The 17,813-nt window shown below is 41.3% G+C and overlaps 1 protein-coding gene across 7 annotated transcripts in view; it reads right to left on the reverse strand.

Annotated features, from left to right (window-relative positions):
- LOC139747138 (nuclear transcription factor Y subunit alpha-like) overlaps positions 1–17,813 on the reverse strand; it is a 211,476-nt gene that overhangs the window by 125,249 nt on the left and 68,414 nt on the right. For all 7 annotated transcript variants that reach the window (XM_071659059.1, XM_071659061.1, XM_071659062.1 and 4 more), the window contains exons 2-4: positions 13,729–13,804; positions 1,193–1,327; positions 889–1,024 (exon numbers count right to left, since the gene is read on the reverse strand). In XM_071659059.1, the coding sequence (XP_071515160.1) occupies positions 889–1,024; positions 1,193–1,327; positions 13,729–13,758 (301 nt within the window). In that variant the 5' untranslated portion in view covers positions 13,759–13,804. The remainder of the gene's footprint in view (positions 1–888; positions 1,025–1,192; positions 1,328–13,728; positions 13,805–17,813) is intronic.

The raw sequence follows: 17,813 nt of genomic DNA on the forward strand, positions 1-17,813 counted from the left end.
GAGTTTGAATGGAGAAAAACTGGAGGAAGTGAAGTGTTTTAGATATCTGGGAGTGGATCTGTCAGCAGATGGAACCATGGAAGCGGAAGTGGATCATAGGGTGGGGGAGGGGGCAAAAATTTTGGGAGCCTTGAAAAATGTGTGGAAGTCGAGAACATTATCCCGGAAAGCAAAAATGGGTATGTTTGAAGGAATAGTGGTTCCAACAATGTTGTATGGTTGCGAGGCGTGGGCTATGGATAGAGTTGTGCGCAGGAGGATGGATGTGCTGGAAATGAGATGTTTGAGGACAATGTGTGGTGTGAGGTGGTTTGATCGAGTAAGTAACGTAAGGGTAAGAGAGATGTGTGGAAATAAAAAGAGCGTGGTTGAGAGAGCAGAAGAGGGTGTTTTGAAGTGGTTTGGGCACATGGAGAGAATGAGTGAGGAAAGATTGACCAAGAGGATATATGTGTCGGAGGTGGAGGGAACGAGGAGAAGAGGGAGACCAAATTGGAGGTGGAAAGATGGAGTGAAAAGGATTTTGTGTGATCGGGGCCTGAACATGCAGGAGGGTGAAAGGAGGGCAAGGAATAGAGTGAATTGGAGCGATGTGGTATACAGGGGTTGACGTGCTGTCAGTGGATTGAATCAAGGCATGTGAAGCGTCCGGGGTAAACCATGGAAAGCTGTGTAGGTATGTATATTTGCGTGTGTGGACGTATGTATGTACATGTGTATGGGGGGGGGTTGGGCCATTTCTTTCGTCTGTTTCCTTGCGCTACCTCGCAAACGCGGGAGACAGCGACGAGGTATAAAAAAAAAAAAAAAAAAAAAAAAAAAAAAAAAAAATTCAAGCTGCTTCATTAAATTACATGGGAGAAGGCTAAAATCAAAATGTCTTCTCACTTGCGGGCTGCTGCTGAATTACATTCCCTTGACTATCAACCTGAATAGGATACACCAGGGCTTGACCATCTGACGTCTGGATAATCTGTGCTTGCTGAGTTGAACCAGCAGGTACACTAACTACATGGCTGTTGCCCTATAAAAAATTAGAAATTTACCATTATGTAAGTATCATTCCACAACGTAATCTAAATAAAATTTCATATATCTTACAAATCAATGCATATATTTCAGTTTCACACATTAGAAGAGAGGATCACATCATTCTGAAGCTTAAACTAAAAACAAATCAGGAGTAAGCTACCTGCAATCCTGAAGCAGGAACAACTTGTATTTGCTGCAGCTGAGTGCTTCCAGCTTGTGCAACCTGTATTGAGCCTGAACCTCCCACTGTCTGAAGCATCAGCTGGCCACCAGGTGTCTGGATAATATGTGCACCCTGCAATTCAATGCAACTATCAAATTCTTTCTCAAGCGAACCTGAAAAATTTACCGGGCCAGTTTCATCACTCTAATTCTAATAAGTGATTTTGAGCATTTAAAGCACAACTAAAAATAGCCTTGAAGCTAACAAGCATCATTCATGTCAACAAACAAACTGTTTTTAAAGGTGTTCCCAACCTCAGCCCAGAAAAACACTCTTTACCTCTCTTACCCTTTCGTTACTTCCTTGATCAAATCACCTAACCCCATTCATTTCCAACACATCCATCCTCCTCCGTATAACACTATCCATAGCCTATGCCTTGCAACCACATAATATTGTTGGAGCTACTATTCCTTTAAATATAACCATTTTTGCTTTCCAAGATAACATTTTCTCTTTCCAGAATCTTTGCCCCTTCCCCCACCCAAAGACTCATTTCCACTTCCATGGTTCCATTCGCTGCTAAAAGTCCACTCCCAGATATCTAAAGCACTTCACTTCTTCCAATTTTTCTCCATTCAAACTCACATCCCAACTTGTCCCTTAACCCTACTAAACCTAATAACCTTGCTCATATTCACATTTACGCTCAACTTTCTCCTTTCACACACCTTTCCAAACTAGGTCACACAACTCATGCAGTTTCTCACACGAGTCAGCCATCAGTGTTGTATCATCAGTGAACATTCCCAACAGACTGCATACTTGCCCCTCTCGCCAAAAATCATGCAATCACCTCCCTAACCACCCCATCCAAAAACAAATTAACAATGCATGGGGACATCATACACCCCAGCCGCAGACCGACCTTCACTGGAAACCAATGACTCTCCTCTTTTCTTACTTGTATGCATGCCTTACATCCTGATAAAACTTTCCACTGCTTCCTGCAGCTTAGGTACTCCTACACCAAGATGTATCTATATACAAAATGGTTTCATCAAGGAAGTAATGAAAGGGTAAAAAAGATGTGTAGGTAACAAAAAGTGTGTGGTTGAGAGAGCAGACGAGGAAGTGCTGAAATGGTTTGGACATATGGAGAGAATGAGTAAGGAAAGATTGACAAAAAGGTTATACATGTCAGAGGTGGAGGGAACAAGGAGAAGCTAGAAACCAAACTGGAGGTGGAAGGATGGAGTGAAAAAGATTTTGAGCCATCAGAGCCTGAACATACAGGAGGGTGAAAGTAGAGCAAGGAATAGAGTGAACTGGAACGATGTGGTATACCAGGGTTGACATGCTGTCAATGGATTGAACCAGGGCATGTGAAGTGTATGGGGTAAAACATGGAAAGGTCTGTTGGGCCTGGCTGTTGAAAGGGAGATGTGGTTTTGGTGCAGTACACATGACAGCTAGAGACTGAGTGTGAATGAATGTGGCCTCTTTGTCTTTTCTTGGTGCTTCCTCACTGGAGGGTGGTGGTGGTGGGGAGGGGATGATGCTGCTGTTTCCTGTGACCTGAGTTTGATAAATTGTATGAAAGAAGAAAGTTGAGAGTAAATGTGAATAAGAGCAAAGTTATTAGGTTCAGTAGGGTTGAGGGACAAGTCAACTGGGAAGTAAGTTTGAATGGAGAAAAACTGGAAGTGAAGTGTCTTTAGATATCTGGGACTGGATTCAGCAGCGGACAGAACCATGGAAGTGGAAGTGAGTCACAGGGTGGGGGAAGGGGCGAAGGTTCTGGGAGTGTTGAAGAATGTGTGGAAAGCGAGAACATTATCTTGGAGAGCAAAAATGGGTATGTTTGAAGGAATAGTGGTTCCAACAATGTTATATGGTTGAAAGGCATGGGCTATAGATAAGATTGTGTAAGGAGAGTGGATGTGTTGGAAATGAGATGTCGAGAAGCGGGAGACCAAACTGGAGGTGGAAGGACGGAGTTTAAAAGATTTTGAGCAATCCGGCCTGAACATACAGGAGGGTGAGAGGCGTGCAAGGAATAGAGTGAATTGGAACAATGTGGTATACCAGGGACAACGTGCTGTCAATGGACTGAACCAGGGCATGTGAAGTGTCTGGGGTAAACCATGGAAAGTTTTGTGGGGCCTAGATGTGGAAAGGTAGCTATGGTTTCGGTGCATTACACATGACAGCTGGAGACTGCATGTGAACAAATGTGGCCTTTGTTGTCTTCTTAGCGCTACCTCATGAGTGTGCGGGGGAAAGGGGGGTGCCATTTCATGTGTGGCGGGGTGGCAATGGGAATGGATGAAAGAAGCAAGTATTAAAATGTACATGTGTATAAATGTATGTGTCTACGTATATGTGCAAGGAATAGAGAGAATTGAAACGATGTGGTATACAAAGGACGACGTGCTGTCAATGGATGGAACCACAGCATGTGAAGTGTCTGGGGTAAACCATGGAAAGTTTTGTGGGGCCTGGACATGGAGAGGGAGCTGTGGTTTCGATGCATTACCCATGATGGCTAGAGACTGAGTGTGAACAAATGTTGCCTTTGTTGTCTTTTCCTAGCGCTAACTCACACATGTGCGGGTGGAGGGGGTGCCATTTCATATGCGGCGGGTTGGCGACGGGAATGGATGAAGGCAGCAAGTATAAATATGTATATGTGTATATATGTATATGTCTGTGTATGGATATGTATGTATATGTTAAAATGTATGGGTATGTTTATGTGCATGTGTGGGTGTGTTTGCATATATGTGTGTATGTGGGTGGGTTGGGCCATTCTTTCGTGCTTCCTTGCACTACTTCGCTAACGCTGGAGACAGCGACAAAGTATAATAAATATAAATAAAATTTATTTATCTATACTAATTCACTTTCACATGTCATCGAGTTAGCTCCAGAAAGCAGACAAAAAAATGGCCCGTCCACTCATATACACACCTACACATGTACATAAATGCCCATACATGCACATATACATATCAACATATGTACATATACATACACATGTACATATTCATACTTGCTCACCTTCACCTGGCACCTGGCACTACCCCTCCCCACACGAAACAGCATAGCTACCCCTCTCAGCACATTAACATCCAAAAGTCTATTTTTTACATGTCTGTCAATTACCTCATGATCCAATAATGCCCTTTGACTATCTCTTCTACCACATACATATACTTATGTATATCTCTCTTTTTAAACCAGGTATTCCCAATCACCAGTCTTTTTTCAGCACACAAATCAACAAGCTCTTCACCATTTTCATTCACAGCAGTGAATACCCCATGTACACCAATTATAGCCTCAACTGCCACATTACTCACCTTCGCATATAAATCACTCATCACTAATACCTGGTCTTGTGTATCAAAGCTGCTGACACACTCGCACAGCTGCTCCCAAAACACTTGCCACTCATGATCTTTCTTCTCATGACCAGGTGCATAGGCACCCATAATCACCCTCTCTCTCCATCCACTTTCAGTTTTACCAACATCAATCTAGAATTCATTTGCCTACATTCCATCACACTCTCCCACAACTCCTGCTTCAGGATTAACGCTACTCCTTCCTTAGCTCTTGTCCTCACCGGCCCCTGCCTTTACTCTCAAGACATTTCCAGACCGTTCTTCCCCTTTACCCTTGAGCTTCATTTCACTCAGAGCCAAAACATCCAGGTTCCTTTCCTCAAATGTACCACCTATCTCTCCTTTCTTCTCATCTTGGTTACATCCACACACATTCAGACACCCCACTCTAAGCCATTCAGAAGCATGAGCACTCCCTGCTTGACTTCCCACGCATTCTTCACGTGTCGTAGAAGGTGACTAAAGGGGACAGGAGCAGGGGGCTAGAAACCCTCGCCTCCTTGTATTTAAACTTTCTAAAAGAGGAAACAGAAGAAGGAGTAATGCGGGGAGTGCTCATCCTCCTCAAAGGCTCAGATTGGGGTGTCTAAATGTGTGTGGATGTAACCAACATGAGAAAAAAGGAGAGATAGGTAGAATGTTTGAGGAAAGGAACTTGGATGTTTTGGCTCTGAGTGAAACGAAGCTAAAGGGTAAAGGGGAAGAGAGGTTTGGGAATGTCTTGGGAGTAAAGTCAGGGGTTGGTGAGAGAACAAGAGCAAGGGAAGGAGTAGCAGTACTCCTGAAACAGGAGTTGTGGGAGTATGTTATAAAATGTAAGAAAGTAACCTCTGGATTGATACAGGTAAAACTGAAAGTGGATGGAAAGAGATGGGTGATCACTGGTGCTTATACACCTGGGCATGAGAAAAAAGATCATGAGAGGCAAGTGTTTTGGAAGCAGCTGAGTGAGTGTGTTAGCAGTTTTGATGCACGAGACTGGGTTATAGTGATGGGTGATTTGAATGCAAAGGTGAGTAATGTGGCAGTTGAGGGAACAATTGGTGTACATGGGGTGTTCAGTGTTGAAAATGGAAATGATGAAGAGCTTGTGGACTTGTGCGATGACAATTGGGAATACCTGGTTCAAAAGAGAGATATACATAAATTTACATATGTAAGTAGGAGAGATGGCCAGAGAGCGTTATTGGATTATGTGTTAATTGATAGGTGCGTGAAGGAGAGACTTTTGGATGTTAATGTGCTGAGAGGTGCAACTGGAGGGATGTCTGATCATTATCTTGTGGAGGCGAAGGTGAAGATTTGTATGGGTTTTCAGAAAAGAAGAGAGAATGTTGGGGTGAAGAGAGTGGTGAGAGTAAGTGAGCTTGAGAAGGAGACTTGTGTGAGGAAGTACCAAGAGAGACCAAGTACAGAATGGAAAAAGGTGAAAACAAAGGATGTAAGGGGAGTGGGCGAGGAATGGGATGTATTTAGGGAAGCAGTGACAGCTTGCGCAAAAGATGCTTCTGGCATGAGAAGCGAGAGAGGTGGGCAGATTAGAAAGAGTAGTGAGTGATGGGATGAAGAAGTAAGATTATTAGTGAAAGAGAAGAGAGAGGCATTTGGACGATTTTTGCAGAGAAATAATAAAAATTACTGGGAAATGTATAAAAGAAAGAGGCAGGAGGTCAAGAGAAATGTGCAAGAGGTGAAAAAGTGGGCAAATGAGAGTTGGGGTGAGAGAGTATCATCAAATTTTAGGAAGAATAAAAAGATGTTTTGGAAGGAGGTAAATAAAGTGTGTAAGACAAGGGAACAAATGGGAACAACTGTGAAGGGGGGTAATGGGGAGGTGATAACAAGTAATGGTGATGTGAGAAGATGGAGTGAGTCTTCTGAAGGTTTGTTGAATATGTTTGATGATAGAGTGGCAGATATAGGGTGTTTTGGTCGAGGTGGTGGGCAAAGTGAGAGGGTTAGGGAGAATGATTTGGTAAACAGAGAGGAGGTAGTAAAAGCTTTGCAGAAGATGAAAGCCGGCAAGGCAGCGGGTTTGGATGGTATTGCAGTGGAATTTATTGAAGAAGGGGTGACTGTGTTGTTGACTGGTTGGTAAGGTTATTTAATGTATGTATGACTCACGGTGAGGTGCCTAAGGATTGGCAGAATGCTTGCACAGTGCCAGTGTACAAAGGCAAAGGGGATAAAGGTGAGTGCTCAAATTACAGAGGTATAAGTTTGTTGAGTATTCTTGGGAAATTATATGGGAGGGTATTGATTGAGTGGGTGAAGGCATGTACAGAGCATCAGATTGGGGAAGAGCAGTGTGGTTTCAGAAGTGGTGGAGGATTTGTGGATCAGGTGTTTGCTTTGAAGAATGTATGTGAGAAATACTTAGAAAAGCAAATGGATTTGTATGTAGCATTTATGGATCTGGAGAAGGCATATGATAAGAGTTGATAGAGATGCTCTGTGGAAGGTATTAAGAATATATGGTGTGGGAGGCAAGGTGTTAGAAGCAGTGAAAAGTTTTTATCGAGGATGTAAGGCATGTGTATGAGTAAGAAGAGAGGAAAGTGATTGGTTCTCAGTGAATGTCGGTTTGCGGCAGAGGTGTGTGATGTCTCGATGGTTGTTTAATTTGTTTATGAATGGGGTTGTTAGGGAGGTGAATGAAAGAGTTTTGGAAAGAGGTGCAAGTATGCAGTCTGCTGTGGATGAGAGAGCTTGGGAAGTGAGTCAGTTGTTGTTCGCTGATGATACAGCTCTGGTGGCCTGATTCGGGTGAGAAACTGCAGAAGCTGGTGACTGAGTTTGGGAAAGTGTGTGTAAGAAGTAAGCATTTACTCTCAGTAAATGTGAATAAGAGCAAGGTACAGTAGGGTTGAGGGACAAGTCAATTGTGAGGTAAGTTTGAATAGAGAAAAACTGGAGGAAGTGAAGTGTTTTAGATATCTGGGAGTGGATATGGCAGTTGATGGAGCCATGGAAGCAGAAGTGAGTCATGGGATGGTGGAGGGGGTGAAAGTTCTGGGGCCATTGAAAAATGTGTAGAAGGCAAATACGTTATCTCGGAAAGCAAAAATGGTTATGTTTGAAGGAATAGTGGTTCTAACAATGTTATATGGTTGCAAGGCATGGGTTATAGATAGAGTTGTACGGAGGAGGGTGGATGTACTGGAAATGAGATGTTTAAGGACAATATGTGGTGTGAGGTGCTTTGATCGAGTGAGTAATAATAGGGTAAGAGAGATGTGTGGCAATAAAAACAGTGTGGTTGAGAAAGCAGAAGAGGGTGTTTTGAAATGGTTTGGTCACATGGAGAGAATGAGTGAGGAAAGATTGACCAAGAGGATATATGTGTCAGAGATGGAGGGAACGAGAAGAAGTGGGAGACCAAATTGGAGGTGGAAAGATGGAGTGAAAAAGATTTTGAGTGATCGGGGCCAGAACATGCAGGAGGGTGAAAGGCGTGCAAGGATTGGAGTGATTTGGAACAATGTGGTATACCGGGGTCAACGTGGTGTCAATGGACTGAACCACGGCATGTGAAGCATCTGGGGTAAACCATGGAAAGTTCTGTGAGGCCTGGATTTGGAAAGGGAGCTGTGGTTTCTGCGCATTATACATGACAGCTAGAGACTGAGTGTGAACAAATGTGGCCTTTGTTGTCTTTCACTAGCGCTACTTCGCGCACATGCGGGGGGAGGGGGTTGTCATTTCATGTATGGCGGGGTGGCGACGGGAATGAATAAGGGCAGACAGTATGAATTATGTACATGTGTATACATGTACATAATGTACATAATGTCTGTGTTTGTATATATATGCATACGTTGAAATGTATAGGTATGTATATGCACGTGTGTGGACGTGTATGTATATACATGTGTATGTGGGTGGGTTGGGCCATTCTTTCGACTGTTTCCTTGCCTTACCTCGCTAATGCAAGAGACAGCGACAAAGCATAATAAAATGAAAAAAATATTATATATATACCTTCCATAGACCATCTCTATCAACTCTATCATATGCCTTCTCCAGATCCATAAATGCTACATACATATCCATTTGCTTTTCTAAGTATTTCTCACATACATTCTTCAAAGCAAACACCTGATCCACACATCCTCTACCACTTCTAAAACCACACTGCTCTTCCCCAATCTGATGCTCTGTACATGCCCACACTCTCTCAATCAATACCCTCCCAAGTAATATCCCAGGAATACTCAACAAACTTATACCTCTGTAACTTGAACACTCATCTTTATCCCCTTTGCCTTTGTACAATGGCACTATGCATGCATTCCGCCAATCTCCAGGCACTTCACTATGACCCATACATACATTAAATATCCTCACCAACCAGTCAACAATGACAGTCACCCCGTTTTTTTTCATAAATACCACTGCAATACCAACTTAACCCACCACCTTGCCGGCTTTCATCTTCCGCAAATCTTTCACTACCTCTTCTCTGTTTACCAAATCATTCTCCCTGACCCTCTCACTTCACACATCACCTCGACCAAAACACCCTATATCTGCCACTCTATCATCAAACGCATTCAACAAACCTTCAAAATACTCACTCCATCTTTTTCTCAATTCGGCACTACTTGTTAATACCTCCCCATTAGCCCCCTTCACCGATGTTCCCATAGGTTCTCTTGCCTTACACACTTTATTTACCTCCTTCCAAAAAATCTTTTGAGAGTGTGTCATTAAATTATAATTCAACAATACTCTCTCACTCCAACTCTCATTTGCCCTCTTTTCCACCTCTTGTACCTTTCTCTTGACCTCCTGCCTCTTTTTTTTATACATCTGCCAGTCATTTGCACTATTTCCCTGCAAAAATTGTCCAAATGCCTCTCTCTTCTATTTAAATAACAATCTTCTTTATCTCAGCTTTTATCACTGCTCATAACCACTGCAAACAAACACGTTATCCATTAGGCAAAGCATTCCCTTATTCAAAGGAAGTGCAACAACCTCTCCTTGTCATCCACTGATAGGTCTTTCTTTCTAGTCTTTTGCTATAGGCATCTACAGCAACTTTCATCACCCTACCTTTCCTTCACTATGGCTGTCTCTGCCATAGAAAAAACAACTCTCTTTGGTTCCCATTTCTCCTCTAATTCCACTTGGCATGACTAACATTTCTTACCCCCTGATGCTCCTCTTACTAATGCTATGCCTCTTCCAGTAATCTCTTTTCAGACAAACCAAAAAGCACTTCTTTCTCTGGATACAATCAAGGCTTATGATCCTGATGGTATCCATCCATGTGTACTGAAAGTGTGCCTCTGAACTTGCACCTGTGCTTGCCAATCTGTTCTGTTTCTGTTCCTGTTTAAAAACCAAAACTTTTCCTTCTTCTTGGAAGAATGCATTGATACATCACATCCCTAAGTAGGGTGGCCATTCTGACCACTCTAACTATCGTCCTACTGCTTAACATCTACCATTGCCAAAGTCTTTGAATCCCTCCTCAACTCCTATATCCTTAAACACATCGAAAATCAGTCTTCTCTCCGATCACCAGTATGGCTTCTGAAAGGTCAGATCTATTGGTGATACTCTTTCCTATCTTACTAATGTGTGGTCGTCAACACTGAAGGATCTGGGGGTCATGTGTAGTTACCCTTGACATATCTAAGGATTTTGACTGGGTTTGGCATTGGGGTCTCATCTCTAAGCTCCCTCTTTTGGCTTCCCTCCCTCACTTTGCTCCTTCATATCTAGCTTCCTCTCTGGCTAATCTATCTCTGTGGTTGTTGATGGATCAGTCTACCCCCATTTCTCCAACAGCAGCAGTGTCCCTCAAGGTTCTGTCCTGTCCCCCTACACTTTTTCTCCTTTTTTCAATGATATCCTCTCCTCCACAAATAATCAAATGTCTCCTTTCAATGATATCCTCTCCTCCACAAATAATTAAATGCACTCATACAATAATGGCTCAACTGCATTCATCTACATCCTTCAATCCTGCTCCCTCTTCTCTTACTCATTTTGCATCCCGTCCTAACACAGCTTCTGTGATGAACTCAGACTTGGACAGGATATCTCAGTGGGGTACACAGAATCTTGTTAAGTTTAATGATTCCAAGACCCAATTTCTACCCATCTCTGCATTGAAAACTCCTCAATTCTCATTTCTCCTTTGACAGTTCTGTAATTCCACCTCGACTCAATGAACATACTTAGTACTACTGTTGAAGTTCTGTAATTCCACCTCGACTCAATGAAGATACTTGGTATTACTGTAACATCCACTCCTTGGAAACCCCACATTATAGGAATAGCTAAGTCTGCCTCTAAGAAACTGGGTGTCCTGTTTAGATATTGAAACCTCTCTTCTGAACAGTTGCTTCATTTATACAAGGGACTGATTCATCCTTGTATGGAGTACTGCTCTCATCTGGGGTGGTTCTATTTGCATCCTTACTTGACTGAGTTGAGTTGAAAGCTGTCCGCCTCATAAAGTGTCCAATGGTAACTTCCAAACTTGACCCCCTTGCCCTATGTTGCAATTTTGGCTCACTTTCCCTCTTCTATAGGTATTACTTTGGTTCTTGCTCCCAAGAGTTGGCTGCTTGTGTGCCTACACCACTAGCTAGGGCATGCAACTCAGCAAGCTGCTGCATCACATGATTACTGAGAGGCCATCTGCAACTCAAGGGTGGGCCATTTTGATACTTGCTTCTTTCCCTACATGTCGAAGCTTTGGAACTCTCTACCTTCTCATGTCTTTCCCAATAACTATGACCTGGCACATTTCAAAAGACAGGTTTTTCATTTCCTCCAAAATTAGTAAATACACCTTCCCTTGCATTTCCTTTTTCTATCTGTCTGTGACTGGAGCCTTACATAAAAACTGATTTCCTTAGGACTCATTCTACATCAGAAACAGGTAGGCAATCCCAAATCTAAGAGGGCAAAAAACAAAGTTTCAAAAAAGTCTATTTTGGTGAACTCAAATAACTAAGAGAAATTACTTATACCTGAATGTTTTCATGTTATCAAAACACTCCCATCCTGAAATCACTGAAACCCACAAAAATTACTCAAAAAATATTGCACAAATAGGCAATTACAGTCAAAAACTTATCTCAATCCTTCTTCTATACACCAGATTAATTTACTGGTACAAACAATTTGTTTTGGGGATTTATTGGGTCACAGCAGTGCATGCAGTATCCATTCAAACTCTATCTTTGGTTGTGCAGCATTCTTTCTTTCAATAAATTTTATCCACTTTGTTCATCGTCAAAACATCCAAAAAGCAATCAGACAGTCATGTGGCTGCTGAACTGTAAGGATACATATTTTCCAAAGAATTATGAGGGTGGAATTACTAAGGAACTAAGAGTAGGGTGCTTCAGCAAAGAGGTAAAGCAATCAATATAGAATTGGAGACTCCATTTACAAATTTACAGCTGACAGTGAAGTGCCAAAATATATGGAAAATTGAAAAACACCACATCAACCTAAGAAAACTGATCCAGACAAATTACCTGAGGAGATCAAATTTCAAAGGAGTGTGATGATTCCATGTTAGTATGATCAAGACCCAAGCCATGGTATTTCATGATGAATTAGACCTAATAACCTTATGATGACAGCCCTCAGGCTGGTTCACATAAAAATTCAAGAAACAACATGCCTTACAACTCATATACAGTAACCAAAAAGAAAAAGACCCATTCAGACAAATTCTCTCAGGTGCCTTCTGATCATTTACTATCCAGGGTAAAATGATGACATGGTGATGTACACGATACTCAGGGCAACTTCTGTTATGGCAGACAAGTCACCACTTAAAATCAGTGCCTTTGGGCATTTGAGGGGAGTCCAGATTATGTAAAATGTTATTGTACAAGGCCAAAAATATCTGCATGGATTACAAGTGAAATATAACTAGATTGATTTGAAAATCACTTTGTTCCTTTGTCCAGGGCACTCTGTCAGTCAGTTGGTCTTCCTGAAAACTAAGATTCTCTTTCAGTTGGACCATTACTATGCACTCCCTGATGAAGAACTCCATGTATATGAAACTGTTTACAGTGTTTTTTAAGAGTTGTAATTTTCAAAAACTCATGCAGAAAAAGCAATATACTTGCAGCAATGGCCAAGGACTTTGGGAATTCCAAAAGGACTTCATCACGAGTGCTCTTTTGCGTAATACTAGGGCATGGAACACAGCACTGTTGTTTACTTGTTACGGAGACTTGAAAAGGCCACCCCCTTGAGGGGGTTCTAAGGTGGGAACAGATGTCATAGATAAATGAGTTGGGACAAGGCACCAAAGGGCATTTTGATAAATACTTAGCACATATTATGGCCTTTTAAAAAGATTCCTGAAAGGAATGCTACAATCAGTTTCTATAAATCCCATTTTCATGGCAAAAAATAAATTGTCCAGGGTTTGCAAGATTACACTAAAGGGTAGTCATGAGTAGAAGTCAGGATTTTACATTTTAGGATCTTGAAGAACATACAATACTACATGTGACAATGAATCCAATCTAAGGGAAAATAAATTGGCAGCAATGAAGAATACAATTTGAAGAAGCAAAATAATTCCCATTCATGAGTATTAACCTTACTCAGGAACTACTAAAAGGTCTACAGCAGATGAGCTTCCATTAGTGAACTGCACATTATTTGTAATCAAAATTCAACAAATCTTTCTTGTAGAAGAGCCAGAGTATATCAAACAAATCTGCCAGACACTTTCTAGAAAGTTACTGAACTGTAAAATTTCTGGAAAGCCTACAACTTCAACATCTACAGGTATTGACCTTTGACAACCCTCCACCCAAGAGACCCTGTGAGATTCTTCCTCACCTCAAATGAAATGTAAGTATGGGAAATTTATCTTAAGGCCCCTTCTCTGTAAGCAGAAAAAATAATAATTTACTTAAGTAAATAACTTTTACATATGCATTTCATACTTTAGTTACATTATGTGTTCATACCAGCCCAACAACCTAAAAACTGGAAGACTGTGAAATCCCAAGCATTCAGGATTTGGTAACGAATAACTGTCCAAATAACTCATCATTTCACATGCCACTTAAAAAAAATCACTATGCAGGACCTCATCCAATGCCCATAATCTATTAGACTCACTTGTGTTGCTGCCTGCTGGACAGCCTGCATTCTGCCCTGCTAATCCTTCGTCCTCCACCAATGTTTACTCTGATAACTGAAAAAAAAATAAAAAAGTTAAATCAAACATAATAAAAATAACCTCGTAAATTCTAGTTCTGTTTTTGTTGTTAATGTCTGCTGTATGCAATTACAAAAATTTTATCGAGAGTATGGTTATGTTTGAAGGAAGAGTAGTTCCAACAATATCATATGGTTGCAAGGCATGGGCAAAGGATAAGGTTGTACAGAGGAGGGTGGATGCATCAGAAATCAAATGTTTGAGGACAATGTGTGGTGTGAGGTGGTTTGGTCAAGTAAGTAATGCAAGTAAGTAATGTGAGGGTAAGAGAGATATGTGGAAATAAAGAGTGTGGTTGAGAAAACAGATGAGGGTGTGTTGAAACGGTCTGGACATATGGAGAGAAGAGTGAGAAAGACTGACAAAGAGGATATATGTGTCAGAGGCAGAGAGAACAAGAAGTGGGAGACCAAACTGGAGGTAGAAAGATGGAGTGAAAAAGATTTTGAGCAATCAGGGCCTGAACATACAGGAAGATGAGAGGCGTGCAAGGAAATGAGTGAGTTGGAAGGATGTTGTATATCAGGGTCGACGTGCAGTCAATGGACTAAATCAGGGCATGTGAAACAACTGGGGTAAACCATGGGAAGGTATGTAGGGCCTGGATATAGATCGGGAGCTGTGGTTTTGGTGCATTATACATGACAGATAGAGACTTGAATGTGAACAAATGTGGCCTTTTTGTCTGTTCTTCTGGCGTGAGCTCGCTTAAGCAGGGGGTAGCAATGCTGTTTCCTGTGGGACAGGGTAGTGATGTTGTTTCCTGTGGGACAGGGTAGCGATGTTGTTTCCTGTGGGACAGGGTAGCAATAGGATGAAAGCAAGTATGAATGTGTGCATGTGTACATATGTATATGTCTGTGTATGTATATGGGCATTTATGTGCATATGAGTAGATAGGCCATTCTTCATCAGTTTACTGGCATTACCTCGTTGACACAGGAAACAGCGATCAAGTACAATAAAATAAATGAATAATAAATATCCCTGGGGATAGGGGATTAAGAATACTTCCCACGTATTCCCTGCGTGTCGTAGAAGGCGACTAAAAGGGGAGGGAGCGGGGGGCTGGAAATCCTCCCCTCTCGTTTTTTTTTTTTTTTTCCAGAAGAAGGAACAGAGAATTGGGCCAGGTGAGGGTATTCCCTCAAAGGCCCAGTCCTCTGTTCTTAACGCTACCTCGCTAATGCGGGAAATGGCGAATAGTTTGAAAGAAAATAAATAAAGAAAGAGTTTACTTGGAACCAAATTGGGTAGTTGATGTTTATGGACAATTTTCTCACAAAAATAAAAGGGTGAAGTCACCTAATCAAAAGATATGCATAAAAATCTTACTTAGCTCAATCACATTTTTCTATGATAGCACAAAATTTAAAGAAAATGTATTAGTAAAAAAAAGTAATATTATTTCTTTGAAATACATACTTTATAAATTTCTGCAAGACATCAAAATGCATGTGACAAAGCATTTACATTCAGGAGAGAGAGAGGTCACAATCTAGGAGGGTGAAGATGGGTAATTTTGAAGACGGTATAGTAGTCCTGATAAGAGGTATATCAATGCAAGGCTTGGGTTAAAGATGAAAATGTACAAAAGAGGGGGGATGGGTCCAAAATGAAACATCTGAGGACAATGTGTGGTGTGCCAAGGGATGAACAAGTAATTAAAGGGCAAGAGAGGTATGGTAATAAGAAATGGAGTGGACATATGGAGAACAAGCTTCATTCTCGGTGATACTGCAAAAAAAATTTCAAGAAGACAAATCTTTCTTGCAGTTCCTCTTGAAAAATTTGGATGCAATATGTCTAGGCCAGGTGTTTCTGATACAGCCAATGATTCCATATTTTTCTATTATATCCTTACTTTGAGCAACATCTAAGCATTCTATGAGTTTTTCATTCCATCTTAAGTATACTTCCTGATGGTTTTTATGCAAACTCAGAGCTTACGAAATCTACCAATACCGTACATCCACTTTTTTTCATCACAGGTAGCCAAAATCAACAGAGGATTGTGTAGTTCTACCTTCAGAACAGGAACACCCTCCTCGTCTTTTCTTAGAATTCAACATATCCTAATCACCTTGGGGTTTTGTTTGGATTCTGCCGCAATATTACACTCATACTCTTCCTTTTTCTAACTAGTCAAATTTCTCATTTAATTTCTAGTCTGCAGTTATGTTGTGGATACTTGTGCTGAGAGGGGTTTATTTCTTGCAAGCACCTACTTTCACCATAGGATCCACATATATACATGGATGAGGAATAGTGGAAGAGAAGAGCAAAAGGCCTTGATTGTCAATGTGGTCATGGATGAAAGATTGAGAAAGGCTGTGATGGATGCTAGAGTGATGAGAGGATTCTTTTGGAGACTCTGACCATTTTGCAGTTCTAGTGTGGATAAGGACCAGAGAGAAGTGGAGGAATGGTGTAAGGAAGAATGGAGAGGTAAAAGTGTTTGCAAGTGAGAAGGTGAATCAGGAAAAATGCAGGAAGAGGTACAAAATGAAGATAACTGAAAGCTTAGATGGAAGTGCAATGAATGTAGGAATGCAGTCATGTGTGAGTGAAGTGTTTAAGATCTTTTGAGAAATACTATTAAAGGTTGTAGAATCAGTAGTTGGATACAAAGTAGTGACAAACAGGAATAAAAAGGGCAATGTATGGTGGACAGAAGAGATTGGAAATGCTGTGGAAGAGATGAAAAAGGCACAAGATACATTGCTCAACAGAAATGTACCAGTGAAAGGTCAGCAAAGGAGGAGGGAAGATTACTAAATATGTATGCGGAATGTTAAGAAGCTGCTAGAGGAATGCAAAGAAAGAGTGGATGAAGATTTTGGAAAGTCAAGCGAAAAGTTTTGGGATAATAAGAAACTATCATAGAAAGAGAGGAAAGAGGTAGATGTAAAAGTAGAAGCATTGATGTGAGAAGTAAGGAGGGAAAATAGCTGAATCAAATGGAGGAAGAGATTGGAAGATGGAAAGAGTATTTTAATGAACTGATGACTGTAGGAGAAGGTGGGCAGCAGTCGTTACATGCATGTATCGAGGATGGAAGGAAGAGAATACAAATGCAAGGGCCGATAGCAAAAAGGGAGGTAAGAAGGTTAATACTGAGGCTGAAGGTAGGAGAGGCACCTGGAGTGGATGGGATTACAGCTGAAATGCTGAAGCACAGAAGAGAAAGTGTGACAGAGTGGATGCATCTTATATGTAATTTAACATGGAAACAGAATGCTGTCCCTGAGGATTGGGTGAAAGCTATCATTTATTCATTATTTTGCTTTGTCGCTGTCTCCCGCGTTTGCGAGGTAGCGAAAGGAAACAGACGAAAGAAATGGGCCAACCCACCCCCATACACATGTATATACATAGACGTCCACACACGCAAATATACATACCTATACATCTTAATGTACACATGTAGATACACACACACAGACATATACACATGTACATAATTCATAGTCTGCCTTTAATCATTCCCATCGCCACCTTGCCACACATGGAATAACATCCCCCTCCCCCCCTCATGTGTGCGAGGTAGCGCTAGGAAAAGACAACAAAGGCCCCATTTGTTCACACTCAGTCTCTAGCTGTCATGTAATAATGTCCGAAACCACAGCTCCCTTTCCACATCCAGGCCCCACAGATATTACTGTTCCTATATTCAAAGGAAAAAGTGCAAAGGGTGTATGTAGCAATTATAAGGGAACAAGTCTGTTAAGTATCCAGGAAAAGTGTATGTAAGAATATTAAGTGACAGAGTGATGGAAGTGATTGAATGCAGAATAAGTGAAGAGAAAGGGGGTTTTAGGAAAGGTAGGGGATGTGTGGATCAGATTTTTGTAGTAATGATTACAGTGGAAAAGTATTTAGCGAAAGGTAAGAAGTTGTATGCAGCTTCTATGGATCTGGAGAAGGTATATGACAGAGGCAAATGGAATGCTTTGTGGGATGTGTTAAGGATATATGGTATAGT

This window comes from Panulirus ornatus, chromosome 67 (genome assembly GCF_036320965.1).
Source record: "Panulirus ornatus isolate Po-2019 chromosome 67, ASM3632096v1, whole genome shotgun sequence".
NCBI classification, from domain to species: domain Eukaryota; kingdom Metazoa; phylum Arthropoda; class Malacostraca; order Decapoda; family Palinuridae; genus Panulirus; species Panulirus ornatus.